We start from the raw sequence: 22,336 nt of genomic DNA, 5'->3' as shown, positions 1-22,336 counted from the left end.
ATAAGGCTCCCTCCGACTGGAACAATCTTCCTCTATCCATTCGCTCTTTAACCTCATTCTTTGCATTTAAAAATGCCTGTTTAGTTCATCTTCAACACTCATGTAACTGTTTTTGATTTAATTTGATTTCTTTTCTGCCTTTTATTTATTATTTTATTTCCTTACCTTAAATTAATTATTAATTACTAGTAGGTGCATTAAATGTCTATGTTTGTGTGTGTGTGTGTGCCTGTTTGTTGTCTTGTAAATTTTAAGTTCTTTTTGTCCTGTTTTGATATATGTAAAACTCAGCTGTATCTGTCGGTTATTTATTTGCTTGTTTTGTTGTATTTTGAGGACCCCCTTGAAAACGAGATGACACATCTCAAGGGGCTTATCCTCTAAACAAATAAATTGAAATTGAAAGACACATGGATGGCACCAACAAAACATGCAACAGAGCTGAAATTATGTTACCATAACCTCTGTCAGTCGATGTCAGTCTTTTTTCTTTTCAAATTTTCAGTATTTTTTTTTCACATCTACAATATATACTTCTGAGTTTGAAACGTTTTTCGGATTGTCAATGTCCATTTTTCAAATAGACATCTGGTTTTCCATTTCTCTTTATTCACTTTAAGCTGATTCTGGTTTGACCTGATCACTTTGTGTTGTAAAGTTTATTCAATTTCTACACGTCAAACGGGAATAAATTTTATTCAATAAAGCAAGAACAAAAAAGAAAAGTACAACTCATGGACATGTAAGAAAACAGTTCCTCTAAACCAGTTTTCTTCCTCTCCTTCCTTTTTATAAATTTGTTCATGCTTTCACCTTGAATTTATATGTACAGTATATATATATATATATATATATATATATATATATATATATATATATATATATATATGTGTGTGTGTGTGTGTGTGTGTGTGTGTGTGTGTGTGTGTGTGTGTGTATGCGTGTGTGTGTTTTTTAATATAAATTTTTATGTAATGTTTATGCAATATTACTTTGTATAAGACACAGATAGTGTTTATTATGATTCATTGTATAATTTGGTAAGTTTTTGCTCACGTTTGTTTCTGATGGAGAAATATTGTCGAGGACTAGGAAAAAAGCCCCGGCATAATTGTCTCAAATTCTATCCACACATTTTTATCAAGCTATAACTGCATTATATAAAATTCTACCAACAACGTTGCGTCGTTCTTCTAAAAAAAAGGAATAACAATAGATGAGTTATTCTCATTGTTTTGTTGAAAATAAGCAAAACATTTTCCCACCAAAGGTGTTTTTCAATATTTCCTGGAAGTGGACATTTGAAATGAGCAGAAAAAGTTCTTCTACTGCCCCTAGTGGAACAATGATGAACTACAGGGCAGAAAACAGCAAGTTCTATACAATTGTTTTTTAAGGAAAATTTTTGATTATGCTAATGAGACATGGAACTTAGAAATATTTTAAATATGATGTGAATGGTTATAGGGTCAATCTCTTCATGTTGTGAATGTATTTTTTTTAATTTGGCAAAGTTTTATATATTCTAATGATTTGGATCAATTCAAACTAACATTCAGGCTTTAAATAAATTAATATTTAAATTTACTGTTTGAGCCACATTGGTTTGACTTTTCGTCTTTATTCATTGCTTGATACACTTAATTTTAGAATATTTTGATGGCAGAATTGGACTAATGAGAATATTATTGAAGCTAAAATAAGATTGATGGAGTGTACAGATCTATAACAAGAAAGCCGATGTTTTTAAAAACTTTATTTTCTTTTTGGATCATCAACAGCTTTAAATGTGGAGCCCTACAGACACTTGAGGATGCTGAAGTCACACTCCATCCCTCTGGGACATCCACACAGCTTCCCGACCCTGGCGCCTTTCCGCACTGCACACTGCTCACTTGTATTACACTGACACAAAGACAAAAACAAAGACTTTTAAAAAAGAGCATATTTGTGTTTTAGAAATCACAAATAGCTCTATCCAATGGGGAGGGACGGGGGGCTTACTCCACTCTGCAGAAACTGTCCCAGAATATGACACAGGTTTTTTTTTTGATTTTGGCTAAAATGTCAAATTAAGAATTTAAAGACTACTGGGAACACCTTGAAAATAGATCAAAAGATGATCAGAGACTTTAAGCTTTTGCTGTCATTAAAGAAAACCCTTGCTCACAGGTGGAAGCCAGCCCAGCTTTTTCTCTGACGAGGGCAGCTGTTTGTTCCTCAGCTTCTCCAGAACTTCCTGCAGAGCTTCAATCTGAAGACACAACATAAATTCACAAACACACGTGAACTGTTAAAAAAAAACACTCATGGAAATGTCAGAAAAGAACGTTCATATAATTTGGTCTCCTAATTAAAATATGGAAATAATCAAAAGAAGTCATTTTTTTATACTTGATAGTACTCATGTCAGCCATTTTAAAATGAGATGTAGCTCACCAGCTCCTTCTCCTCTTGAGTTTTGAAGGCTTCATACTCAGGCGACCGCTCCTCCATCTGCTCCTCACAGCTCCCCAAAGCTACGAGCAACCAACAGGAGGCGCTGAGGAGCAGCATCCTGCTGCTGACCATGGTGCTGAAGACTCTGGGCTTTGGTGACAGTGGCTGAAGAAGGTAAAAGTCTGCCAGCTGAATGGGTGACTGTGCTTTAGCCAGGAGGCTTTATACACAAGCCGCTCTGATGTCACTCGGACCGTATTTACTCCGATAACGAGACAATCAGGCCGCTCACCTCCGAGGTCACCTGGGGACGCAACCTGTGCTTTGTCAAACAGGACATTATTCCCCCTGAACGCGAGTCCAGCAGGAGGTTTTCACCGGATGAACCTTTCCTGTGACTCAGCTGCAGCCAGATGTTTCTGCATCTCCTTTTACTTTCTCACACTTGAGTGCATTTAGAAGCAAATATGGAAAATTGTTCTTATGTTGCTTGGTTAAGTTGGGCCAAGGGTGAGAAAACACTTGAAAACTGTTTAAAATGTAAAAGTGATAAATAGAGAAGTTGAAATTTAAAAACAGCTAAATTGTCAAAGATTAAAATAAGTACATGCATAAAAAGCCTAAAACACCTGAAATATAAAAAGAACAAGTTCAGATGTTAAAATAAAAAATAAATAAATAGATAAAAAAACACACACAAAGATTAAACAAATGTAGTAAAATACCATAAATATAACAGTAAGAATTTTCGATCCCACATATGAGATCTAATTCAAAGCGGAATTAAATAGATGGGTCTTTAATTTCTTTTTAAAAACCTCGACAAAGGATGAGGCCCTCACATCCTCAGCTAGACTGTTCCACAGATGAGGCCCATAGTATCTAAATGAGGCCTCACTGTGGTTTTTTGGGACCTTTAGCAGGCCTGCACCTGATGATCTAAGGGCTCTAGGAGGTTCATAAGTTAACAGCAAATCTGATATAAAAGAAGGGCCAATACCATGAACACTCTTAAAAACTATTAAAAGAATCTTAAAATCAATCCTGAAGCTGATAGGGAACCAGCGCAGAGATTTTAAGATTGGTGTAATGTGCTCCCTCTTCCTGGTTCTCGTTAAAAGGCGAGCATTAGAGTTCTGGACTAGCTGCAGGCGATTAGGAGCGGTTTCTTTACCCCAGAAAGGAGGGCATTACAGTAATCTAATCTTGATGTAATAAAAGAAGAATTAAGATTTCAGCACTGGCTCCACAGAGAAAGGGTCTCACTAAATTCCTCAATCTGAGGCAAAATTCCTCAGATTGTAAAATGCAGATTTAGTTACTTGGTTCACATGTTGGTCAAAGCTAAGATGTGCATCTAGAATCACACCGAGGTTCCTTACTCTATCACTTTAGTCTGGTACATTTCGATTTGACTTCCAAAAGAAAACCAAGAAACCCCAAATGGTTTCTATCTAGATGTAATGCTGAAAAATGTTCAGTCTTTATTTGATGATGGTTTGCTGTGCTGCTGCCTCTTCTTCTTTTGTTGGCAGACTGTTACACTGAAGGCAGCTGACAGGAAGGGCTGCGACCTTCGGAGTCTCTGCGTCACCGTCTACGTCAGCGCCAACTATAGAGGCTTTAACAGTCGACACACGTTCATTAAATTTGTGTTGTCCAGTTCAGTGACACTCACTAAAAATGAATGAATCTTACCAGGGGCAGATTTACCATATGGCAAAGGTAGGTGACTCCCTGAACGTTTGAAAAGGAATTAAACCCTTTCAGCCACCTGGCTCAAACCAACAGGAAGTGTCAACAATGTGGAAGCTAGCGATTAAAGTATTTTCAGGCTGGAGAAGTATAAACACTAGTTTACTGTAATTAAACCAAAAGACACAACTTCATATCAAATGCGGGTTGTGTCCTGGAACAAATGATTTTTAATTTTTTTTAGTCTGGTCATGTGATCGAGACTTATACCTGCATGTTTACGTTTTACACACCTTTAATAAATGTGCAATGTAATGGTGTGTATTGATGTGTAATATTTTAATATTTAATTTGGATGCGTAATTCTAAAAAGGGTTTATCAGATTTGTCAATTCAACAATAAAAGCATTGAAATTACAGTCATTTTGGAGCTAAACCTTTCTATGATTTCAGCCTATCCGAAATTGTGTTGAGACAACTCAAAAAATTGATTCTACTAAAAAAAAAAAGTCAGTTTAACTGAAATGATGTGTGTTGATGTAACACAAAAGTGTAATATAAATTATTAACAAAAATAATGTAGGTCCAACTGAAAAAATGACTTGGGTTGGGACAACACAGAAACAAATGCTAAGTCTATGACGCCCCCCCCCCCCCCCCCCCCCCCAAACAAAATGGGCGCAACAAGTTTCCACTGTTTAATTGTTTTTTTTCTACAAAGCCTTTTTTTTTTGGGTGCAAAGTGGGAATATTAAAAACTTTAAGTGACACCCAATTATCATGGGACTAAAAGATCTTTGTTTAAACATCCAAAAATGTTTTCTAACAAAACACAAAGTACCTGCAGCTTTAAGCCAAAAACCATTGGATGAAATCTTTTAATTCATAAAAATATTTTTACAAATAAAGAAAAAAATGACATTAGAGATTGTACATAGATATTACCCATTAAAAGATTTCTTTCTCATTTTTGTTCTCCAATATCTATAAAATATCTGTCCTTTCTTTGAGGAAGATGGAGTAATTATTGAAGCCGTCTTTCTAAGTTGTTCTTATATGTTTGACATTTAGAGTAATTTACAAACATATCTCACTAGATGTTTGGGAAAAATATTACATTCACTAAACAAAAAATTGCGTTTGTTTTAATGACTCTGTCAAGAACTGGTGGTGGAGGCTTGATGACAGAATCTTAACCCTTGTGCTATCCTAGGTACCTCAACATTGGGAGTTGGGTCATCTAGACCCACTAGACAGTGCGCTGAACCTTTTTTCTTCAATGATTTGTGATCTTCACTGGTGTCCATGAATGAAATCTTTCCACCTTTATCCACCTTTGTCATGGTAGGAATAACACGTCAAAGTAAGGGTGGGGTCATCTAAGATAGCACAAGGGTTAAAACATTTGATAAATAAACTGAAACATGAAAAAACCCTGGGAGCAACAAAAGAGTGAAAAAACAGAGCAGAAGAACTGAAAAGCAGACACGTCAATAGACTAAGGGGCTATTTATTAAAATGCCGACAGCTGTGAACCACAAACCTGAACTGGTGTGACTGACAGAGCAACAAAGACCAAAATGATGACCAAGAACATAAAAGCCAAACTACACAGAACCCTTAGAGATTCAATCTTCCATTCAGGTGACACCAATGTTATACATTGAATTATAATTTTAGCAAAATATTATATTCACCAGAATAAGTGATTAGAAAATGTCCCCTTGTTAAATAATTTTGAAGAAACTGTCTTTAAAAAAACATTTTGTCTCTATAGAAAAATTACAAGTTTCATTTAAAGTAATTTAAAATGATCAAAAACATTGAATTATTTAGAACATAGTGTGTTTATACGAGTTTGATAGTATGTAAGTAAAAGTATAGTAGAGTTTGTGTGTCAAAGAAGGATTTTTGTCTCATATGGGCAGTACGGGCGGTTGCCCGGGGTTGTCCGTATTACTTTTCTGGGACAGAGACAAATGTGTTTTATTTTGAATATATTCCAAACTATAATGAAGGTTTTTTTATAGATTGTGTTAACAGAAAAAACTTATGGAAAGCAAAATAACATTGTTTGTGGATTCACAGAGGCAGTCTATCATCCTTAAAAGCAGCCCCAGCCTGGAGGACTTAGTACTAAAGGATGTGTGAAATGGAAATGAATGAGACCATCAAGAGGCTGGAGGAAAAGCTGCAGACTGAAGATCGCAGAATGAGAACCAGCAGGAGACTTTGCACCTTTAATTACAGACATGCAGTCAGGCTTTGAATCTGAAAAATTCAAAAAATGTTAATCTTAACACCTAATTATTCTTCTGAAATGTGGATTGAACTGGATTGCTTTAAGTTTACCGAAAAACTGATTTTTTTTCTTCCTTTTTTTGCCATTTGACAGATAAAGGTTATGGGTTTGACTTCCAATGCCTGAAAGCAGCAAGCTGCATTATGCCTGAATAGAACAAAAGCAGTCTTGCAAAGTTTATTTTTGTAAAGTTTAATGTTTTAGGCTAACTACGAACAGATGTAGTTTCAAAATAAAAAAAAGAACACAAAACTTAAGAAGAAAATCACTAGAAAGTGATAAAATCCATCCATTTTCTTAACCTGCTTTATCCCTTTTGAGGTCACAGGGTCACTGGTGCCTAACCTGGCTATTGTTGGGCAAAGGCGGGCTACTGCCTGGACAGGTCACTAGTCTGTTGGAAGGTCACAATCACTCCCACATGCACACCTATAGGGACATATTAAGGGTATCAATGAACCTGAAGCCTGTTTTTGGATTGTGGGAGGAAGCCGTAGTGGCCGGAGAAAACTCCCACATACATGGCCAGAACATGCAAACTTCACACAGAAAAGTCCCAGCTGGGATTTGAACTGGGCCTTCTCACTCTGAAGCAACCATGCGCCACCACGCAGCCTGAGACATATTTTTGCCACTATATGACCACCAAGCTTTAGATCCCGTTGCCATCCCATAACTTCAAAACTTCCTTTGAATATCCGCGATACGTGTGTTTTGCTTTTTGTTTTTTTTATTTTGTTTTTATTTTGAGCCCCATAAGAGATTTTGGCCCCATTCTATTTTAATTTTTATTATGGTTTCTCCTGCTGTGATGTCATCAGTATTTTTGAGGGGTAGGGTTTGCCCCAAATTTGCCCAAAATTCATTTCCAGCAGGTGCTAGCAGTGGGCAAACGTTGGTGAGTTTTTCAGAAATTTTCACTCAAAGGTGCAGTAAGAAAGAAGTCTTCCTCTTTCGGCTTCTCCCAACAGGGGTCACCACAGCGAACAAGTCGCATGGTAAAAAGAAAGAAGAATTGCAAAAATAACACGGTCCCTGCAGTCCAAGACTGCTGCAGGAAGAAGACCAGACTAGAAGAGAAAACTCTTCAGGGGTCGAAAGAGCCGGCTGTTCTTTGGGAAATAGTGTTATGGTCACAAATACAGCTGTTATCAGTGGAATCTTCAAGAGTTCATGCCGCAGGCTGATTTTTTGAAAAGCGTCGGCGTGGCCATGAATGTAGACGGTGGCAGTCAGGCAGCAGTCAGCCAAGTTGGGGTGTTTCTCTTTTTTGTCCCCTCTAACTGTGCATTTAGGGTTTTTCCTGCTCTGATTGTAGCTTTTTTCAGCCTTTTAAAGACACTTTTTTACATTTCAAATGTTCTAAACCCAAATTAAAACTTCACTGAAGTGTCAAAGGTCACACCAACATTTTTTTCTAAGTAAACCCTTTCGCCAAAAGTCATGGCTTAAGCCTTCAATAACTCATAAAGTATGATGCTTTTACATTACAGTTTAGTTGTCTGAAGTCTTATCTTCTTCATAAAACCTTTTGATAACTTGTCTATTGCTTTATTTCATGACAATAGCCTTAATAAAATCCATAAATACCCCTTTTGGAGAGCATAGTTATGCATCAGGTTTGCTCATTTCTTTTTTAAAAACTCAATTTACTGACTTTTTGAGAAGAGTTTAAATCCTAATCTTTAAAAGAATTTTGTCAGCATGCATTTTTAAATAAAGTAGAAAGCAAATGGCTCGATCAAACGTTTTAGGAGACTTGAAAATAAATTTTTGAAGAGTATTTTTTACTTGTGAAACTGCTTTTTTTGGACTTCACAGTGAAACCCTTTGAGCTCTTAAAGGAAAGGTCAACAGTTTCACCCAGAAAGTTCAGCCCCAGCTTTCAGTCTGATTCCATCACGAAACTTCTATGGATCATGTGATCACATCTTTAGTATTGGGTGTTAATGAGTCTCCTCAGAGGACCGCTCTGTCAAAATAAAAGCTTTGAAAAATGATCAGTCAGCTCTTAAATCCTGTTAAGTACTTCATCTGTTGTTTTGGAGATTCATGTTTTCCTAAATCAGCGACCCATTAATCAGCCGACAGGTTTATTCATTCTTCTTTTTGTATAAAACGTCATGAGAACGATGAAGAATTACAAAATAAAATACAAAATTATCAAAAACCTTGAAATTCTACGTATTGCTGTTTGGTTTCTATTTCAGTGTTGTGAAAAAAAAAACGTTACATAGATAAATGATTTTGTGAATAAATTTGAAATTTACTAAATATTTTAATAGTTCGTAAGAATCATAACAATAGGAAACATTTTTGTTAAAAACTTTTCATTAGGAAAAAATAAATAGGTCAAATAAAGTTACACAATTTTTAAAACTGATGATTCCTTGAATATCCATTAAACCTAAATGTGAGAATCAAAAGGGAAAAGTAAAGTTTTAAAAGATTCAAAAGAAAATAAAACACAAATGACAGGAAAAATAGTGAATAGATGCACTGTAACGTGTTTATTAGTTTCTTAAATACACAAAAACAGAAACAAAATGCAGGAAATATGTCTTTATTTTCATGTAACTTGGTTGGATTTGCCATTAGGTATTTTACTATTTAATTCCGTTGCATTAACCGTTTTCCTAAACAGTTTCATATTAGGAATTGGGAAAATATTATATAAGACCACCAGATGGCGCAATGACACCAGAACCCAGCAAAAGCTGCAGAGGGCCACTTGTATTTTACAATTTATTATTTTTAAGCATTAACTGAATTAAATTTCACAGAAATATATAAATACATACACAAGAAAGTAAAATAGGGTTTTAATGAGGGTTTTATTGAAAAACATGTTAACAATAGAAGATTTAAAGATAAGAAAAACACTTTGGCTGGAAATGTTTAAGAACTAATGTTGAAATATTAAAGAAAATTACTATAAATCACAATATTTTAAGTAAAAACTGACTCCTTGTGCATGAAGTTTGTTCACTCAATAAACCTGTGCAGTTATTTTCGTTTTCAGTCTTCCAGATTTATGTTTTTAAGGGGCATCTCCAGTCATTTGTGTTTAATTCAGTTAACAACGTCTTTGAAATAGTTTTAGATGCTTATCGCTCTGAAATGAAACCCACTTTTTTTCTTTTTGATAAGCTTTATATCCTGGACCTCAAATCAGAAATTCCCTAAAAGGCCACCTAAAAAAATAATAAAAATAAAACAACCTGCGAGTTCGCGCAAATTTCCCACGTAAGAAGCCCCCTTCAAGTCCCTGAGGAGCACCAGGAATCCCCCCCCCTCCCCTTTCTTCCTGCAACCAGACTGGTTTTGCAGAAACTTTTTTCCTGCAAGATTTCCTTTTCCCCCGCTAGGGGGCGATCGAGAGCTGTGTGTTGGGGCAGGAAGCTCTGATGAAACCTGGAGCTCATGAGTGATGCAAGCTTGCTGAAACACTTGAGTGTAAGTTTACGCACAGTCTGCAGTCAGTTTGATTTATTATTTTTGACTGTTTTTCTGGATGGTTCTGCATATTGCAGTTGCATGGTGAAAGGAGATTAATGGGATAATGGTTAAGGGGGGGGGGGCGGTAAGGAGCGAGTATTAAGAAGCAGAATGAACTTGCAAAAATCAAAACCACACTTTTCACTTCTGCTAATATTAAAAAGCATGATCTTTTACTGTTATTTGGTATGCGTTAAAAAAAACACTCTTGCACAACTTGCAGCGCCGGGCTGCCGTTACACAAGCTGGGGCTCGTGCTCTGACACGGGGCAGTCACCTGCCATGGTCCTAAGCTTTCAAACAAAAAAGAAAATCATCTGATTCCAATTCGAGACTTTCCTCAGGCAGGTGCTGCACCGTTGGGTGGTTGTGCAGTTTTGTTTTTTGTAGCCCCCTAAGTTTCTGGTGAGAGGAAGCAGGAAGATCTGGAAATTCCTCCACTCAGATCGAAAGCTCCCAGTAAACACGCTTAGTGGAGAGAACGGAGACATACGACGAGGAGGAGGGCTGAGAGCGGGGGATTCTCCGAAACCACCCACGTGGGAGCACCGGCAGTTGACGCCCGCCCAACCAATCGCTGCGCTCCCCATCTGCGGCGAAACCAATCAGCGAGAGCAAGCGTCTGGGCGCGTCAAGAAGCGCCGATCCGCCTATAAAAGCGGACAGTTTCGACTGTAAGAGGACAGAAACCTTCACACAGACTAAGAACACGGACTAAGAACTCAATCACGGACGGAACAACGATCAAAAACCTATCTGGATTACATTTGTTTTGCCGGGACTCTACCTTTGGATCTAAACGCGTCTCAGCATCGCTGGGGATTCTGTTTTTTATCCTGGAGCTTGTGGATTATTTTACTGACTTCAGCATGACTCTTGAGGAGGTTGTTGGATCCAGCAGTACCGACAAAAAGTAAGTGTCTGAAAAGCTGTCTTTGCCCTAATTCTCCGTTAGTTGCAGTTTAGCGGTGTTGTTTGAGATGCGTTACGCAGTGCGCGCCCCGGTTTCTAACCGCCTCCTTGTTTTCTGCAGGATGGAGACGGTGAGTCAGGCTCTGGAGGAGTTGCTGGTCGCGGCTCAGAGGCAGGACTGCCTCACAGTGGGAGTCTACGAGTCCGCCAAACTCATGAATGTGTAAGTTCTTCTTCTCCACGAGACGCGTCTGAAATGGCTCCAAAAGGCGCGCGCTAACCCGGCTTTCTTCTGTTTGCTCCTGCAGAGATCCAGACAGTGTGGTTCTGTGTCTTCTCGCCACCGACGAGGAGGACGCGGACGACATCGCGCTGCAGATCCACTTCACGCTGCTGCAGGCTTTCTGCTGCGATAACGACATCAACATCCTCCGGGTGTCCGGCATGAGGCGCCTGGCGCAGCTGCTGGGGGAGGACACCGAGAACAGCAACGGGAACGAGCCCCGGGACTTGCACTGCATCTTGGTCACTGTAAGTTTCTCCTTCACTTAACGCACCACTTTCAGTGCATCCACAGGACCGTGTTGAAGCATGAAAATGACCCCCCCCCCTTTCATCTGTTTGCAGAACCCCCCCGTGCAGCCGCTCCAGTGTCAAGCTCTGCAGGACGTCAGCAGCTTCTGCGCAGAGAGCCGCTGCAGGAACCTGTGGGTTCCCTGCTTGGAGCTGAAGGACCGCTGAGCGCAACTGAACCTTTCCATTTTTGCCTTTTGCCTACCGCCCGAGGAGCGGTGAGAAGAAGCTGAGAACAGCCAAGACCCTCGTGGTGAAGAGGGGGAGCACGACTCTCCTCCCCAAGGGAGCTCGACGAGCCTCAGTCCGCCTTTTAGACGGAATCACGGGAGCGCGTGGGATGATGGCGTCGGTGCTGAACCGCCGCGCCAGGAGCGCGATTGGAGGCTCCGGGTCAGGGAGCGTTGCAAGTTTTTTTTTTTTTTCTTAAACGAGGTGACGACAGCGGAGGCGTCACGTGACTGAACCGATGCATGAACGAGGAGCTGCAATGGACAGAGCCAGGTGTCTTGCTCACCTGTTTACGCACGAAACCTTCTGTTATTTAAGTGCACAGATTAATATATGAAAAAAATGGACCTACATGTTGAATCTCATTTATTTAAATAAATTATGCATTGAACAAACAGTGATTTCTGCCTTTTTTTTCCTTTTGTGAAGAGTATGATGTCACTTTCTGCTTCTCTAGACCCAGAGCAGTCTCTGAGAAGACATTATATAGAAGTTTTTCTACTAGATTACTTAGAGGTTACTACATTTATAGTTTAGTCATTGTTGAGACTTACAGGTGCAAAGTGGGGCCCTTTACCCAGAAGGATGACTTCAGGTGTTTAAAAAAAGTAGCTAATGGCTTTATTAGTGTTTAAAAAGAAAGAAAAAAACCGTTGTGGATTTATTTACATATTGACATTTGTGTCTAAAACAAAATAGGTTGATAGAAGCTGAGAGTATCAAAGCTGCTTGTCACAGCCAGAATCTGAGTGCACTACTGTACTTTACTGTAGTCTAAGGGAGAAAAAGGTTGACTTAGAATCAAAAAAGGCAAAAATGTAACCAATTGGACAGAAAATCTCAATTGACAAGTCTTTCTTTCTAAAAATCCTGCATTTTTTTCAGTCAGATTTCTTTTTTAGGTTTAGCCTCATATTTTTAAACCTTTTTGCAAAACTCGTGTTTTTTCTGGACAAGGTGCAGATCAATGAGTTATTTGATCTCTGCTTCCATCTTGAGTTTGACCCTACATGATAAAAATACGTTAGAAAACATGTAGGAGTGACTTTAGGTGTTCAATAAATAACTGATGGCACCTTTAGCATTTACACAATAAAAAATGTATTTATGGATCTATTTATGGAAATGGTTTCTGAAGCTAAATAGGGGTTGATAAAAGCTGAGAGTATCAAGGCTGCATATCAGTCAGAATCCTGGTGCATTACTGTACTTGACTGTACTTTAAGGGGAAAAAAGTTGGATTATGCATCAAAACAGGCAAAAACTTAACCAAATGGACAAAGATTCTCAATTGAAACAAACGTTTCTCTCTAAAAATCCTCATTTCTGCAGCTATATTTTATTTTTAATTTATTTTTGGACACAATTTTTTATTCTGCAACACTAAATCTGGGATTGAGGGTCAAATTTCCAAACCTTCTCTCAAAACTCTTGTTTTTGATCTAGGCAAGATGCAGATCAATCATTTTTTTTCATCTCTGCTTCTAGCTTGAGTTTGATCCTGCAGGATAAAAACATATCTAAAACACGTAGGAGTGTGTCACTGGACAGGTTCCCATGGCTCGTATTTCCATGGCGACGCCTGTGCTAATTGCATTTCCATCACATTTCCATCAGAAGAGGAATTGGGCCTGCAGCATTGCAGCTGTTTTTTTTCAGCTTTCTACTTCCGGAGTATTTTGCTAAATGTAAAACAGGAGAGTTATTTGGAACAGTAACAGAAACAAAAACTGCTAATGGTAAAAAAAAATAAAATAAAAGTCTATGTGAGGAAACATGGAAATTTGAATTATTTTTTGTGTTTCAGCCTGTTTTCTCTGGATTTTTTTCCAGCATTTATTGAATAAACAGGGGCAAAAAAAAGTGTTTCTCTTGTTTTCAACCTATTTTTTATCTCCTGTGCAGCACAAGGCATTTTCTACAAAACAAGAGAACAATGCGTTCTTGCAGCTGTGTGTTTGTGTGAAAGCTGCTGGACTGTAAGCTGAAGCTCACATTCTGCGCAAACAGCACCGACCTCTGCCCATGATGTCAGTTCCTGTTAGGGGTGACGGCGACTATGCATGACTGTTGCTTTTGGCAGCTGGTCTATCCTTTGTGGGGGCCATGACTTCTCTGACAACTCCACCTCCCTGGGGGGGGGGGGGGGGGGGGGGGGGGGGGGACAGAAAGCTCAGTGTCACACAATGTACAACAAATGTAAAAGGTGTCAGTCAGCGTAGTTTTAGTCAGGATGAGTTTTGTCTTCAGATAATTAAAAAAAAAGATGTCTAAATGTGGGTATGAAGCTCCCAGAGTAGAGCAGTCTCTCCCTCCTTCTCTTTACTTCAAAACCTCTATTGATACATCATGAAACGAACGACGCAAGGCCAGATTCCAAACCACGAAAAGAAATTCTGCTGCTCTTTGTTCCGTTACGCACTGTCTGGACGGTTAAAAATAGACTTATTCTACAGAATCAGCAAAGCACAAAGCAGAAAGAGAAAATATTTGAGCCATTGATTCTTCAAAAAAGTGACCAAAATGTTGCAATGCAAGTTTTCTGATATGTCAACAAGTCTGTGCATATTGTACAAAAAGCGGGCAAAACATCCTTTGAAACAGAGTTTAAGAAAAGGGGCAAAAAAAGAAAAAAGGTTTTGTGTTATGTGTAAAGCAAATGTCTGACGTGTAGTGGGTGTCTGCAATAAATGATGAGTCAGCAATTCAAAATAAAGTTGAAGCCTGAACGGTCTAAGACCTTTTTGAGCTTTTTATTTTCTCACAACTTTCCAATTTGCTCTAATATTTTACCGTAAAAATGTTTTTTTGTGTGACAAGGCTTCATTTTTTTCACCTTCTTTGTTTTTAAGACATTTTTTCCTTGTTCAACACATTATTTCTAGAAAATACCTGAAACTGTACAAAAAAAACTATTCCTTGTTGTAAACTTTGTCTTTTAGACTGCACAAAAAATGAAGATAAAACTGTTTTTATAGCACTGATCACAAGTGTAAAGGCTTAATAAAATGTTTAAATCCAAAAATACAAGGAAAAAGACAGGCGAAACTACCATAAACTATATCAAATCTTTACATTTATAGCAAAAGTTTTAAAGCTTTTTGTAACTTTCACCTTAAAAATTGAATAAATACTTCACTATTGGCAGGTTGGCGTCATTCCTATGTAATAGTAAACAATTGATGTGACTGGCAAACTCAAGTTCAGAAATTACTGAGCATTAAATTAATTGTTTTAAATAAAGACCCACGCTGATAAAATTGTGTTTTTCCCTTGTTCTAGTGACATTTTTCTGATGATGGAGGACATATATATGCAAAACTTAAACTTAAAATTGCATTTATGAGTATCTATTTATTTAAATTATTCTGAATTTCTAATGAACTCCTGTCGCTCTGCAGAAACCATGTCCCAGAAAACAACCCAAGTTTTCTGAAATGCCTAAAAATGGCATCATCATAATTAAAAAACCACTGGGAACACTTTTGAAATTGATCAAAAGATGCTTTGAGTGAGACTTTTCAGTGAGTCACATCTGAAAATAAGTTTCAAATCATTGATGTTAACCAATAAGATAAAAAAACAGCTTTAATATTAAATATTAAAATACCCCAAATGCTCCTGCTTATCCAACATAACTCTTGTAATTACTACTTTTTCAGATTTATGAAGAAACAACAGAAAAAGAGAAGAAATAGCTATAAGCAAATGCATGGTGGGAACTGCAATCCTAATGTGTTTAATAAGGATATTTGCAACCTGTATTACTGGCTTTTGTCTAGATTTTTGATAGCTCTGCACACAGAAAAGTAAATCTTGTCCTGCTGATCTGCTGACTTCACCAACAATCCCAAAAGCAAAGCCTTTTCCCTGCAGAGTCAGCTGAGTGCAGCTGATGCATTCCCTGCTTTCGTTCAGGTCAGCATTTTTACCTCAGAGTGACGGTTCGTATTTTTCTTTTTCTTTTTTTGCTTCAGCATATTCAGAAAAAAAAAATTGTGTATCCATAATCTAAACAAATAAGTTTAGATTGGAAGCTGCAAAGGCAAATAAATAAATAAACAAAATAAATAGAAAAAAAAATGCTACTAAATCAATTAAAAAAAAAACGGGTTAAAGCTTTCTGTGGTTTGTGGAGTATGGTTGCCATGGCAACCACCGCCACAACAATGCCTGGGAGGGATCTGGACAGTATGTTAAAAAGACAAAGAGTTCACGCCCAGCATGTGCTGCACAAACTGATCGGAGTTCAGAGATGTCAGTGACGACAAACGAAGACAGACGCGGCGTCTCTGATGTGAAGGAAGGAATGTACCAGGTTGTGTTAATGACTTCACACGCCCAAGGGCTCTTCCTGGTGTTTGTGAGGGTTTCTGTGTGTGAGAGACTGCTTCAGTGTGGTACACCTGTCCTCCAGGTTGCAGTTTGGTACATTCTGTTTATTTACAAACAGCAAAGGCGCTCGGTTTTTTCAGACTAAAAGTAGCTGTCAAAGGCAGGATTGAACATGCTGACCTGGTTAACTCGGTCATTTTCATTTATGCAGTATTGCTTTGAAAAATGTAAATGTGCAGAGGAAAAGAGGCTACTAAAATGTCTTTCTTCCAGATCTGTTGCTTCCAGGCACACTTTTATCTGAGAATGTAACAAATTGCACTAAGAGTTGGTTTTTGCAATTTCCCTTGCAGAGGAAGTATGAGGTGACAGTGGAGAGAAAAGACTCATAATTGACATGAAATAAACATCTTTAATGGAACCAGAACCTGCAGTAGAGAAACAAAAGAACAAGAGAAGGAATGCATGATATACATGCATCGGAGTGAAGAAGAACAGCAGGACGACTGTGCAGTCTGTATCTATGAAGGCACAATTAAAGGGACGGCCCAGGGTGACCAAACTGCAATTTTTATTCATTCATTCATCTTCTTGACCGTTTATTCCCTTTCGGGGTCAGGGGGTTGCCTGAGCCTATCCCGGCCACTTGGGCGTAGGCAAGGGATGCCCTGGACTGGTCGCCAGTCTGTCGCAGGGTAGAATATCTTCAACCACACATCCATTCACTCTCACACTCACACTTATTGGACAATTTAGAGTTGCCAATCAACCTACGAAGCATGTTTTTGGACGGTGGGAGGAAGCCGGAGATCCCGGAGAAAACCCACACATGCACGGGGAGAACATGCAAACTCCACACAGAAAGGCCCCCATTGATGTTGTGTTTTTCATGTCCCCCAGCCGGGACTTGAACCAGGGGCCTTCTTGCTGTGAGGCAAGAGCGCTAACCACTGCGCCACCGTGCAGCCCGGTGCAATTTTTATTAAGAAAGAAAATTTTAATCGTAGCTTTAAAGAAAATCCTAAACTTGGCTTTGAAGGTCTGAGAGATATGACCATTGAGTGTATTTGAGAAGTGGACGGAGTGACCCCTCCCCCTCACATTTCAAACAGGAAGTGCTGGTTCCAAGAAACAAAAATCCCATAGATTTCTATAAAGAAATGAACAGATTGGCCAGTTTATAACTTGAATAACTTGCAATAAAGACATATTATGAAAAAAAAAGATAATCAAGAAGATGTTAGAAAAAGGTATAAGAGTAAGAATGGTTATTCTGGTAAATAGAATGACTGAGTAGCTCTTTATTCCTCCATAGAAGTCTTAGGGATTTTGGCAACTCATGACCCCAAAAAGGATTCAGCAGGTTTTTAACATAAAGTTTTAACATAAGTGCAATCCTGAAAGCAACAAACCAACAAAACTGGTGCAGGAGCTTTAATTCCTTCATGGCTGAAATTATTTCAAATCAAATATTTATTTATTTATATTTCTTTTAAGGTGATGCTGAATTTGAGTAGCAGTCCTAAAATTACACGCTACGTTTTGTGTTAGTGACATGCAGCGTGAAGAGGTTAAACTTCAAGTCTTAAAGCTAAATCTGAATTTATTGAAAGTACAGGCTAAACAGAATCCAGATCACAACAGGAGTCCCCATCTCTACTGGTGATCTGTTCAGGCTTTGTCCTTTCTTTTGCACCCCCTCTCACCCCAAATCTAAACAGGATGAAGTGGGTTGAAGAAACAGACGGATGCTTTTGATCTGATTCCTGGCTCGGAGGACCATATTTGGGACATGTGGGTCTAGACTTAATTGGAGACTTCCTCTTTGGCTCACTGGGATTGTGTTTAAAACTTGAATGGGGATTTCATTAATGACCCTTTGAACTTAGGACAGATATCAGAATTGCTGTACCTCCCATAATCAAACTTCTTTGTCTGCATTTAAAGCCTTCTTTGGTTCGCGTCTTAGACTTGCAGGAGTCTTTATTTTTTAATGGCTGATTACCGGTAGAAGGTTTTGGACTATGGACTTTGGTCAAGACTCATTCTTTTCTTTGCTTGCTGGTCATAATTCATGACTTGTACAGGCAATTACAATTCCTGTTTGCTTTTGTGCGCCAAGAGCTTGATGACATAGTGTGAAATTCCTCCCAAGAATGCAGAAGAACCATTTATCTAGGTGAAACTTTACAACGTCAGTCCCTTTTGGAAAAGGTGAGTAAATATTACGTAGTACTGACAGCTTCATGCCTTTATATTTTTAGCTTTTTCCATGTCGGAGCTGTGAAGGGAGTAGTATTGACACCACGAGAGATCTCTGTTTGGTGACGGAGATAGCCCTCATCAGACCCTCAAGAGTAGACACTTTATTTTTGGAGGAATCAAAAAGAAGCTCAGTGTGTCACGGCTGCTTTCGGTTGAGAAGCAACACCACGGCCAGCTTGGGGGCTCGTCCCTGCATCACATTGCCATGGAAACAGATGGAGCTTGGTGATTGGGCTGTTGGGAGAGTTCAGGCAGCCAGTGTGAGCTCGGAACTGCTTTCATTTGGATTTTATAAGGAGCCGAGGCTGAGCTAAAGAGAATGTCAGCATGTTACGTAGGGAGATCCTCCTGTTGCGTCACTGACCATGTATGGGCGCTTCAACCACCAACCAGAAGATGAGTCAGGGAGGGGGAGAGAACAGAGGAGGCGAGGAACTACAGATGAAGGCTGAGTGTGTAACATTATCAAAATAGCTCAAGAAACTTCAGAAAAAAAAGAGATTTCACAGACTGATAGAAAAATGACACAAATTCGAAATTCTGTTATTTTTCCCCTCTATCAATAAATTAAAACATTGCTGTCTGCATTAGGCCCATTCTTTGACATAAGAGCTGAGGTTATGTGGTCTGCTCAAATCTTTAAAACACGCCTCCGAAAAATAAGTCAAGAATTCTTAGAATTTGAAAAAAAAATCTTTAATTGAGCACAAAATGGAAATGGTCTTACCAAGAAATCTTACTTTAGGAGTAAAAGTCATGCTTTCTTAAATGAACATTATCGTGTGATGGAAAAACTTTCTTAATAAGATTGTTTTCTTGTAAGACATCTTTTAAAACAAGACTCTTTCACTTTCTTAAGATTCAGTTTTTGCTGTGCAAGAGGATTCTGCAGGAAACATGGGGTCTAAATGAACAGTTAAACCTTTATTCCTCCACAACATGCAGACTTAACCTTATCCTTGTTAAAATCCAAAATCTTATTGTTTCAGTTTCAGTCCTCAATAGTTTTATCACTACCATTTTTCAAAATAAAAACCTCTACAGATGATTCACACTTCAGAAGATTCATCACACCACTAAATGGATTTCTGCAGTGGCTTCCTGCTGTCTGCATCAAAAGCAAAAGTTGGCAACCGGGGGTCCCTGGCCCACCCTGTAAACAACCACAATTTAAACTCCACAGCTTTGAAATCCATGATGGTGAAAAGATAGCCCAACTCTGGAAACAGGAAGCCTCATGCCCAAGAATTTTTGGGAAAAACATAAAAAATTGCACAACTCCGATCCTGCTCTTATCTATTCTCAAAGCGTTCCCAGTGGTCTTTCAATTATGATTTAGCCGAAATAAAAAAAAACTTGTCATTTTCTAGAACAGTTTCTATAGAGCTGCAGCAGTTCGTCAGAAATTTGCCTCTGAGTTGTGGGCAGGACTATTGATACAGAGCATCCACGCCCCCACTTCCTATGGTCCATCTGTGTAAGGGCTTTCCTGCTACCTTACAGCCCCCTTACAACCCCAGCATATTGTTAGCGGTGCAACATAAAAGGGCAAACAATATTGGAGCTATCCAGCTGGACGGTTTTTAGCTAGAGACCAGCATAGGCGACGTACATGGAAATAGAGCAGGGAGGTTGTGGCTCGCCTAACATATTTTCTACATGACAAATGTGCTTTGCTTCTGCATTTTATCGGACTGCTCCTGATTGACAATGATTTGAATAAAAACAATCATGTAAATGTAATTTTAAGCTTAATTTTCTTAACATATTCCCTTCATCGTCAGAAAAATGCCCCCAAAACATGTTAAAAACACCAAAAGCCTATTTTTATTGGAGTGGATCTTTTAACAACACACTTCGTGCTTTAAAAGAATCAACTTGTGAAGTTTTCTTGCCAGGTTTACCCAAATGCATCACAGCTAACTTTGCTTTCTTTGTGTTTCATTTGAAGTTTCTTAAAAATGAGAGTTTGCTAAATGAATCAGTGTGAATTCTTTTGTTTTTTTTTCTTTTCTTTCTTTCTCTACACCATATTACTTTCGAACTGACACGCAAAATGAAAAGGCTGGTGTGACAGAGGGTTTGTCATGCTGGGTGGAGCCATGTGTGGTTGACTACAGCCTCTATCAGCAGCTGCACGGCTGCTGACACGTGCAGGAGGCAGATAATACGTTCAGCTAATTGCTGCCAAAGTGCCGTATCCTCGTCATGAAAAACGGCCTCGGGATGACTCCTCAAAGCAGCCATGCATTTGATCAGGTCGTGGTTTGTCAATGTGTGTTTGTTGTGTTTTTGGATTTCCAACAAAAGACTTGCACGAGTTGGGAGGAAACCTCTGCAGCTGTCATCAGGCTGCATTTGAGTACATCCATCAATAGCAGGTGTCAGGATCAGAAAAAGGAGGAAAACACAAGCCAATCAACCCCATGCCATTCAGTCGATCATAAAATCCCATTAGTTTAATCTTTTTCCATAAACCATTGCCCTAAAAGTGTAACTTTGTGTCTTTGAAGGCTAAGTAGTAACCTCATTAACCCGAGTTGTGTCAAAGAATTAAAGGAGGCAACTGAAGAACAAACAGAAGTGTAACTTTATCTCCCAAGCAGGCCAACTCTGGTCACATCAAGGCCGCCGAGTACAAGACTTAGCCCTTTAATCAGCCTGCGTTTTAGGGTTCAAGCAGTTCAGCTGTACCTATAAACCAGGAACACAGAGTTCTGCCTGTGTGCGCCATGCAGTCAAGTCTCCCTGCACATGCTGTTGCTCATAAAGGTTGCAAGTGTCTTATAGTCAGGATTTAACCAAAGCTGCAAACTGTTCAGACTCAAAGTTTCTTTGCTGTTAATTATTAAAGTTTCTTTTTTGTTGTTGTCATCACTGTGTCTTCTCCTTTGACCAACAAACCAGAAGACAGCAATGCTTGCTGCATGCATGTGTGTGTTTCTGCATGTGTGTTTGTGCTTGCACAACGGCCTTTGTGAGGACCAGACCCAGCGAGGACACCGTGTCCGGTCGTCAGAGCTTCAAAGCTGTGTTTTAGGTCAACGTGTTATGTTGGGAGCTCAACCTGCAAACGCACACGAGGGTCCCGACAGGAGCAGAAGCACAAACACGCAACGGGGGCGTGTTTTGCTACTGTGTGTGGGTGGGTGGGGGGATTTACTGGAAGTCAAAGCAGAATTTTACTCTCTCTACTACCTCAAACCATTTTTTTCTTGTCAGTGTCTTTATCAGAATGATAAGTTTCCGTTTTAAAGCTTTGACTTATGTCTCTGAATTCTACTGAACTTCAGGTGAAAAACTGCAAAGCTAGTCTGTATTTAAATATGTCAAAGTTGATCAAACTTGGAAATGCAAGTTTCAGAATTTACATTACAAACTTTGGTTTTAAGAAGCTGTTAAATATGTTCTGAGCTTATTAAAATATTCATACTAAATTCTCTTTTTCCCCAGTTTTTTGCAACAGCTGTACTCCATGAAAACTATATCTAAGGGTTAACTGCAATTCTTACACATTGCAGATTTTTGAATAAATTGGGTTTTGGTTGAGTCTTGAGGTGGTATAGCGGTTAGCACTCTTGGCTTTAGGCTGTGGTTTGAATCCTGGCTGTCTACTTTCTGTGTGGAGTTTGCATGTTCTCCTCCTGCATAAGGTTTTTCTATGTGAACTTCAGCCTAATACAAGCCTCATAGGTTGATGGATGATTCTAAATTGTTCTTAGGTGTGAATGTGTGGTCCTGTGATGGACTGGCAACATGTCCAGTATGGACCCTGCCTTCACCCAACAGTAGCCGGGGCATGCTCCCAAAAGGGATTCCCCAGGTTTATAATGGATGGATGGTTGGATGGATGGCCTCTACTCCTTACAGGAGTTCTTTTACGAATTAGTCAAGGGTTGCTGGGAACATATCCAGATAGTGCTGGGCTAGGGTGGGTACACCTAGTTTTTTTAGTCCGTGATGTGCGGGTGATGCTCTGATTTGGTCCCCTTAGTCCAGGTGTGTCCAAACTTTTGGCAAAGAGGGCCAGTTTGATGAGGTGAAAATGTGTGAGGCTCAACCATTTGGCCAAACTTTGAACTTTGA

General features: G+C 39.0%; 2 protein-coding genes and 1 long non-coding RNA gene across 3 annotated transcripts in view; 1 reads left to right on the top strand and 2 right to left on the bottom strand.

The window, feature by feature from the left end:
- Positions 1-1,749: 1,749 nt before the first annotated feature.
- LOC100533498 (cocaine- and amphetamine-regulated transcript ch4) lies at positions 1,750-2,634 on the bottom strand. The gene is given in 3 exon segments (NM_001204780.1): positions 1,750-1,905; positions 2,171-2,254; positions 2,440-2,634. Coding segments are annotated over 3 exon segments (324 nt in total). The 5' UTR covers positions 2,572-2,634; the 3' UTR covers positions 1,750-1,797.
- A 7,213-nt stretch (positions 2,635-9,847) lies between these two features.
- On the top strand, positions 9,848-12,045 carry LOC101165223 (growth arrest and DNA damage-inducible protein GADD45 beta). Its single transcript, XM_004068139.5, has 4 exons — positions 9,848-10,847; positions 10,968-11,069; positions 11,155-11,377; positions 11,474-12,045. Exons 1-4 carry the CDS (start codon positions 10,804-10,806, stop codon positions 11,585-11,587), a joined length of 483 nt encoding a protein of 160 aa, XP_004068187.1. The 5' UTR covers positions 9,848-10,803; the 3' UTR covers positions 11,588-12,045.
- LOC144991929 (uncharacterized) overlaps positions 11,601-22,336 on the bottom strand; it is a 71,792-nt gene continuing 61,056 nt past the window's right edge. Inside the window, exon 4 of the long non-coding RNA XR_013655606.1 lies at positions 11,601-13,782. This is a non-coding gene — a long non-coding RNA (uncharacterized LOC144991929). The remainder of the gene's footprint in view (positions 13,783-22,336) is intronic.

Source organism: Oryzias latipes, chromosome 4 (genome assembly GCF_053564925.1).
Source record: "Oryzias latipes strain Hd-rR chromosome 4, Olatipes_Hd-rR_3.1".
NCBI lineage: Eukaryota > Metazoa > Chordata > Actinopteri > Beloniformes > Adrianichthyidae > Oryzias > Oryzias latipes.
This window is presented reverse-complemented; position numbering and strand designations above follow the sequence as displayed.

Coding starts and splice junctions, on each gene's coding strand:
- LOC101165223 (XM_004068139.5), top strand. CDS start 10,804: ATGACTCTTGAGGAGGTTGTTGGATCCAGCAGTACCGACAAAAA. Junction 11,070..11,154: donor TCCGCCAAACTCATGAATGT/GTAAGTTCTTCT, acceptor TTGCTCCTGCAG/AGATCCAGACAGTGTGGTTC. Junction 11,378..11,473: donor TGCACTGCATCTTGGTCACT/GTAAGTTTCTCC, acceptor ATCTGTTTGCAG/AACCCCCCCGTGCAGCCGCT.